At 37.3% G+C, this 7,223-nt stretch overlaps 1 protein-coding gene across 1 annotated transcript; it reads right to left on the minus strand.

The window, feature by feature from the left end:
- Nucleotides 1-417: 417 nt before the first annotated feature.
- On the minus strand, nucleotides 418-6,982 carry LOC306850408 (uncharacterized protein). Its single transcript, XM_079386036.1, has 10 exons — nucleotides 6,931-6,982; nucleotides 5,703-5,868; nucleotides 5,299-5,517; nucleotides 5,025-5,129; nucleotides 3,051-3,202; nucleotides 2,908-2,955; nucleotides 2,520-2,679; nucleotides 2,207-2,253; nucleotides 1,763-1,844; nucleotides 418-1,500 (listed from the first exon to the last, which is right to left on the minus strand). The coding sequence occupies exons 2-10, from the start codon at nucleotides 5,863-5,865 to the stop codon at nucleotides 1,124-1,126; spliced, it is 1,353 nt and encodes a 450-aa protein (XP_079242162.1). The 5' UTR covers nucleotides 5,866-5,868; nucleotides 6,931-6,982; the 3' UTR covers nucleotides 418-1,123.
- Between the last annotated feature and the right edge of the window lie 241 nt (nucleotides 6,983-7,223).

Below are 7,223 nucleotides of genomic sequence, written 5' to 3' on the forward strand. Positions count from 1 at the left end.
AAATTAAATATGTATTAAGTAAATTAAATGTGGTTTGATTCACTTCTTCACCAGCGCTTCTCCACAAGATATTTTAGTTAGCTAGTTAGGATGGTACGTTCCTACTATTGGATAAATACGGTTATACAAATAAGTTGATGTAAATCTGACGAGGAAGAGTAAAATGAAGTTCACACATAAGGGCTACCCGTTTCTCCAATTGCACTTGCAGGCCGATTGACAACAAGCAAAAGATGCAAACCCTCTACTTCTTTACTATTTACACATTATATGCAAAGACAAAAATAAATAACCCATTTTAGGGCAATTTCCAAAATACTGTAAATAGCTGGCTCTGTATTGTATTTACAACAGAAAGTACTCCAATTCCTTATTTTTAGACGGGCTGTTTGTCAGAGCAGATCAGAAAGGGTGGTTGGACGGTTTAAAAACATTTTATTTTTGCAATCACAGAAATGACACGTACCTTTAAGTTACCTTGACACACTGATAGTGAAAGGTCTGTAAAGAATAACAGAAAAGCAGAGGTTCTGTACCACACTGCCACCTACATCCCATATTGAGAAAAACAATGCCTGCTACAATGATAGTAGTTGTACAGCAATCCTCATATAAGAAATATTCTATCCACCCATCCTCCAAACCACTTGTTCTATGTAAGGTCCCAGGATATTATCATCTTTTATACATTGATTAATAATCAAAGCTGATTATGAGTGATCAAAAGTGATTATAGGTACATTTGGCTGTTAATAACCTGACTCAGAGTCAAAAGAGCTTTATAGTTTACTGTAATTTTTCATGGTTTTATGATGACTGTTATATTTTATAAATTATTTTAACTGCATGAAGTGAAACCTCAATGCTGTTTTGTTTCTGGACACTGCGACACAAAAGAAACTGAAATGAAATAAAACAGATTTTCACATTTTAAATATGTGACCAAAAAAAAAACAGTAAATGATTACCAAAATATGTTAATTTTATTGGCTATAGCACATCAAAACCAAACTTGTGTAGTACTTATCTAGTAAAGATATATGTTTAATCATAACCTCACAGATCACAGTTCTGCTTCCTCAGTACTACCCCTAATTTGTTCAGTGTCACACTTTAGTCAACTTCAGTGATTTAAAACTTCCGTGATTTGCTCTTCCTTGACTGAGGAGTGAATCTGGGGATTTTCAATAACAGCAGGAGTTAGACTTATATACTGAGGCAGTGTGTTTTGAGACTGTTTTTCCACCAGCTTCTTCAAAGACAAATCAATTGATTTCAGAGTGTTGTTGATGGTATTAAACTGGTTTGCCAGAAATTCAAATAGCTGCATCTGGCTTGTCTTCTCTGTCTCTTCAGAAACAACAGGATTCTGCCATTCAGCAGGAGAATCACTGAAGTTCAGCTGAGCTGCTGCTGCTGGTTCATCTGTGGTCTGAGCGGCCTCCTCTACAACAGGAGATACTGTATGTTCTGTAGCATCAGTGGGAGGTGTAGATGAATCTTAGTTTGGGGAAGGACAAAACGATAAGAGATTAGATAAAGTCTGAAATTTTAAAAGCCAAAAGGAAAAAATAAATATTAGTACCACTCAGTAACAGACACTGTAAGAGTTTTCAAAGGCCACTGGTTACTGTTCAACTACGAATATTCTTATTGAGTAGCAAAAACAAGAGATGTGAATGTATAATATGGTATAGCAAACCCATAAAGGGGTTTATACCCATAACCCAGAACATGACAGAAAATAAAAGAGCTCACTAACCTCTAGCACTGGCAGTAGATTCTGCCGGTTCTATGATATTTTTACTGACAGTTTCAGCTAAAACCACAGATTCTCTCCTGTTCTGTGCCGAAAAAGAATAAGAATAAAGCAATGCTTCATTTGTTAATGGAGGATATGTGAGCACAATAATTGGGTACATTTCAGTAACTGAGGGAGAAAATGAAAGATAAATTTAGTTATTTGGATGAATTTTAAATATTTAGTTATTTTTATATAACGACTCCCTCAGAATGTGAGCAGAATTTGTCATAATATGAGTTATGACATCTTGTCAATAATAATAATATAAATTGATATATTTCCATTTATATCCCTTAAAAATATATTGTGATACATCATACGTTAAACTCAACTCTCCACAATAGGATAACACACATGCAATAATAAAATAATTTACAATTGATCAATAAATAAACATCTCACCATTTTGACTCTCTCAGCAACAGATACAGACTCATCCGAAGAACTGTCTGTATGTGGTAGAAAACACACAAACCATAAACATTTTTAGGGTCAACGTAGACAACCACATTAAAAACAGAAACACTAATAATGAGAGCTAAAGCTCTTCGGCAATCTAGACTCAGCAACCTGGCTTAATATGTGCAAAAAACCTCAAGGAACTATGGTGGGGATCAGAGAACTGAAGAACAGGTGTCAAACACTAGATGGTGTGATAGTGAGACAGAGATCACTAACTAATATATAAGAAATTAAAATGTTGATTCAAACTCACCCGGCTGGATTGTTTTCTCTTCAATTCCAAACACAGGTATTTTCAGATTCTTGGAAAACAGTCTTTTCCAGGACTCTGGAAAACCTTTTAAGGAGTTGATTAATTCACTCCTTGTTACATTTTGCACTGAGTTTGCACCATCTCCATCTGTCTGTGTCACCTATGTTAAAATACAATGTGATTAGTGATTATGTTAAGATACAATGTGAGTAGTGATTTTAAAACATCTCAGCATGGCATTAGTAACTTAATGGATCATTTTCAAAAGTAATCTATAAAGCCAGAAAACAAAGTAAAAAAATATTAAAGTTGATTCATAACCCACAGAACACAATCATTGTTGTGAAGCTAAACTACAACATATGTAGGTACTATATATACTAAATACCTCTCTAATTGACTCCCTCAGTTCTCCAAACTCTGAAAGACACCCATTCTAGGAGAAAAGGGAAAGTTCATTTAAATAATATGTTCACGTATGCTTCTAAAAATGTCAAATAAACTCCGATTTCACACTAGCTGTGTACATACTTGTATGAGTTTCAGTAATTGCACTTGTTGAAGGCCATTTGATGGTTTGTAATAGATGCTACCCTTCCACTTCTTGTGATGCCCTTTTCCTCCAAACTCCTCGAACTGTCCGGGTGTAAACCATTTCCCTTTACATGAAATACACTTCTCTCCTGAATAGAGAAACATTATACAGAGCATATAAATGGAGTGCACATATTTTAAATGATAAATGCTGGTTTGTTAAAACGGACAAAGGGAAAGAGACACTTAAGCCATGCAGTCTGCATTTACAAACATCTGCAAAAAAATGGGTGGTTCTTAAAAGCTCAGTGCATTCAAGTGTGGTACTGTGGTAGGATGCCACCTTTGCAATAAGACAGTTTGTGAAATTGCATCCCTGCTAAATATTCCACTGCCAACTGTAAGTGAAGCATTTAGGAGCAGCAGCACGAAGCAAAGGCCATGTAAAGTCACAGAGTGGGGTTGTCAATTGCTGAGGAGCATGGTAGTCGCCAACACTCTGCTGATTCCATAACGGAAGAGTTCCAAACTTCCACTGGTATTAATATCAGCAGAAAAACTTTGTGGCAGGAGCTTGATGGAATGGATATCCATGGGTTAGCAGCTGAATGCAAGCTTCACATCATCATGGATACAGTGTAAAGCACACCACCACTGGACTCTGGAGCAGAGTAAACCTGTTCTGCAGAGTGAGGAATCACACTTCTCTGCGTTTTGTTGATACCAGGAGAACATTACTTGCCCAACTGCAAGTTCAGCGGAGGAGGGATAATGTGCTGAGGAGTGTTGTGCATAAACATGGGGCTGTTTTCCAGAATTTAATCTAGGCCCCTTATTTACAGTGAAGGGAAAACTTAATACTTAAGTATACCAAGACATTTTACACAATGCTATGCTTCCAACTTAGTAGGAACAGTTTGAGGTAGGCTCTATTCTGTTCCACTTCATGTTTCTTCCAATTCATAAAGATGCCAGTGAAGACATGACAGTTTGTTTAGAGTCGGCCTGAAGTTGTGCATCTTCAGAAGCAGTTTGCAACAGTACAAAAAATACCATGCACACCGCCACGCGAAATGGGGCCCACTCCACGGTGATGTCATTTTTGCTGTGCACACCTTAGCCCTCATGCCAATGTGGCGAGTATAAACCAGGCTTGACTCGAGGTGCACAAAGCAAGGTCCATAAAGACATGGATGAGTTTGGTGCGGAAGAACTTGAATGGCCCACACATTTGTAGCCCTGACCTCAACGGCGATTGTGAGACCAAGCCTTCTTGTCCAACATCAGTGCCTGACCACACAATTGCTCTACTGGATGAATAGGCAGAAATTCCCACAGAAAATCTCAGAAATCTTGTGGAAATACTTCCCAGTAAAGTTGCTCTGATATAGCTGAAGCAGTTATAACTGCAAGGGGGGACAAACTATTTAATAATGTAATTAAAGTCAATGTGTAATGATCAAGAGTCCCAATACTTTTGTACATGTAGTGTGTGTGTATTTATTTATTAGTGACCCTCTACATTAGTTAAATCTAATTTCAATCTGACTTTAAAAACTACATTGCAATTTAATTTCTGTTTCACAGAAGGGGTAGTCGTGGCCTAATGGTTAGAGAGTTGGACTTGTAATCCAAAGGTTGCGGGTTCGAGTCCCCGGCCGGCAGGAATTTTAGGTGGGGGGAGTGAATGTCCAGCGCTCTCTCCACCCTCAATACCACGACTGAGGTGCCCTTGAGCAAGGCACCGAACCCCCAACTGCTCCCCGGGCGCTGCAGCATAAAATGGCTGCCCACTGCTCCGGGTGTGTGTGTTCACGGTGTGTGTGTGTTCACTGCTGTGTGTGTGCACGTTGGATGGGTTAAATGCAGAGCACGAATTCCGAGTATGGGTCACCATACTTGGCTGAATGTCACTTCACTTCACAATGTGAAAAATAAATACAACTAATGATTTTTCCTCCCAAAACTTACCATTGCCATATTTTATTCTGTACAGAAAACCTGCCATTTTACCACAACGAACAGCCAACTGTTTATTATTTCTGACTTCCTGAAAGACATCTGTTAGGTCTAGCCCTAAAAAACAAAACAAAAACAAAAAATACATAGAATAGAAGAATATTTTGTCATGACACAATCATACAAAGATTTTTCAAAATTACTCTTCAGAGTAAAAAAGTAATGTCTAGAAGATGTTTGACATTTATTATTTTGGGGGGCTCTGAAGTATTAAAGCATTAGTTACCTGTGTAATTTTTTTTCTTGGTCTGCCTATTTGAACTGGATATTTGGTGGGAAAATGGCCTCTTGTTGTTACTCTGCTTGATGCATCTTTGCGCTTTCATTTCTTCTTTCATTGCCCTTCTGTCATCTTCATTAAAATCAATTTCTGAGCGGTTTCTCTTCAGTTCACATTCTGGCTTAGTTTGCTTCATAACTGATTCAGCATTCATCTTCCTCGGGTCTATGAGGGGCAAATGTTATGTTATACTGGATTTGCTAATGAACCTCAGCTTACTTAATGAGGTCAATGCTGCCAATTGTCTTGACATGGTTTTAGAATCTTATTAAAACATGAACAATCTATGGATCGCCAACTGTGTCAAGAATCAAAGTAAAAAATTATTCTAGGTATCGTTTTATGCTTACCTGACTTTTTACTTCTGGCTATTTTCTTCTTGCTACAATTTTGTTGATTCATCTTTCTTTTCCCGCCTGGTTTTCCTTTCCTATTTCCCATCTCGTTCATCCAATCAGATTCAGATGCGCTGGCCCAATCCTGGTCTGAATCGGTAAATAATTCTCCATCCATCTCCTGTGGCACAGTAAGCATTTATTCAATGTTTTGTTGTTGTTTTTGTGCTCTTTGTATTGTTAAAGTGTAATGTTGTAATGTGTAATATATGTATAATGTATAATCACTTGAACTCTGAATATGTTAGAGTGAGCCAAAACGGATTACACATATGAAAACAAAATACATATCATTAATTCATTTGAATGCAAATTCATCCATATCTTTTATTAAATTGCTTATATGCCTTTGATAACCATTCACTGTCATAAACATCTAAATAAATAAATAAACAAACTAGGACTATCCAGACTAAAACAACTTGGAGTTAAGATGCATTTAAAATAATTCAAATGGAATTTCATAAATTGTAACAGCAAAATGTTATTTGGGGTTAATCATCCTTTTCCCATAATTTCGTGGTTTACACTTTCAGTATTATGCTATTTATATATGCAGATTTTCTAAGACCATGAGAACCCTGGTTTTTAAAGAAAAAAAACATAAGTCCATTTCAGGCCTTTTGATGTACCCTTCGAGGTTCTCGAGGCACGTTTTTAAAAATGTTTTTGTTACGTCCCAGACAGCAATATAGTTTTGGCCCAGATCTGGCCCGTGTGAAATCCATGCATGTGGGCCGCATCTGGGCGACACTGCTTGCTGTCTGCGTTTAGACGCTGCAAACGACTCCAGATCCTCTAGCACGTGTTCATATAATATAAAAAACAAAACAAAACAAAAAAACAGAAATATGCACATAAACGTTATGTGTTAATGTAGCATCGAACACAGATACTTGCTTCTTGGACTATTTGTTTTGGGAGGGAACAATAGAAAAAAAGACCCGAAACATTCACGCAATGTAGCCTAGTTATTTGTCCTCTAGGGACGCTTCTTGCATTTTCTTTCAAAAACAACACTACAAGCTTCAAACAATACTATATTTGAAAAGATCTCAAGCAATTTTTAGAAGTTAACAAGAAAACAGAAATCGCCAGACAGCGTCATTTGGAAAACGTGTTATCTTGAATTAAATGCATTCAAATTCTACTTAACAGCAATAAGCATTAGCTTGGTAGTTACCTCAAACTCTTCGGATACAGCGGTGTAAGGGTGTATCCTGAATCGTCCGACTGCAAGTAAAGAGAAAGTAGGAGGGGAAGCACGAGAAGGGGGCGTGCGTGACTGAAGAGGATGCGCGCGGGATATTTTCGCTTCAGCTGGTAGGATATTTGAATCATCCTTCATGTTTTAAATAAGGCAGCGGCTATTTGCACTAAGTGTAAATAGCAATTAGATGCTATTTACACCAAGTGAAAATAGCATATTGTCTTTGCGAGAGATGCTATTTGATGCTTATTAATAGTGCAAATAGC

This window comes from Barbus barbus (assembly GCF_936440315.1).
Source record: "Barbus barbus genome assembly, chromosome: 3".
Taxonomy (NCBI): Eukaryota; Metazoa; Chordata; class Actinopteri; order Cypriniformes; family Cyprinidae; genus Barbus; species Barbus barbus.

Excerpts from the sequence above, each read along its gene's own strand:
- LOC306850408 (XM_079386036.1), bottom strand. The coding sequence starts at position 5,865 with ATGGATGGAGAATTATTTACCGATTCAGACCAGGATTGGGCCAGCGCA. Across the intron at positions 3,203-5,024 it reads CAGAATAAAATATGGCAATG|GAGAGAAGTGTATTTCATGT; the intron begins GTAAGTTTTGGG and ends TTCTCTATTCAG. Across the intron at positions 1,501-1,762 it reads ATCTACTGCCAGTGCTAGAG|ATTCATCTACACCTCCCACT; the intron begins GTTAGTGAGCTC and ends CCCCAAACTAAG.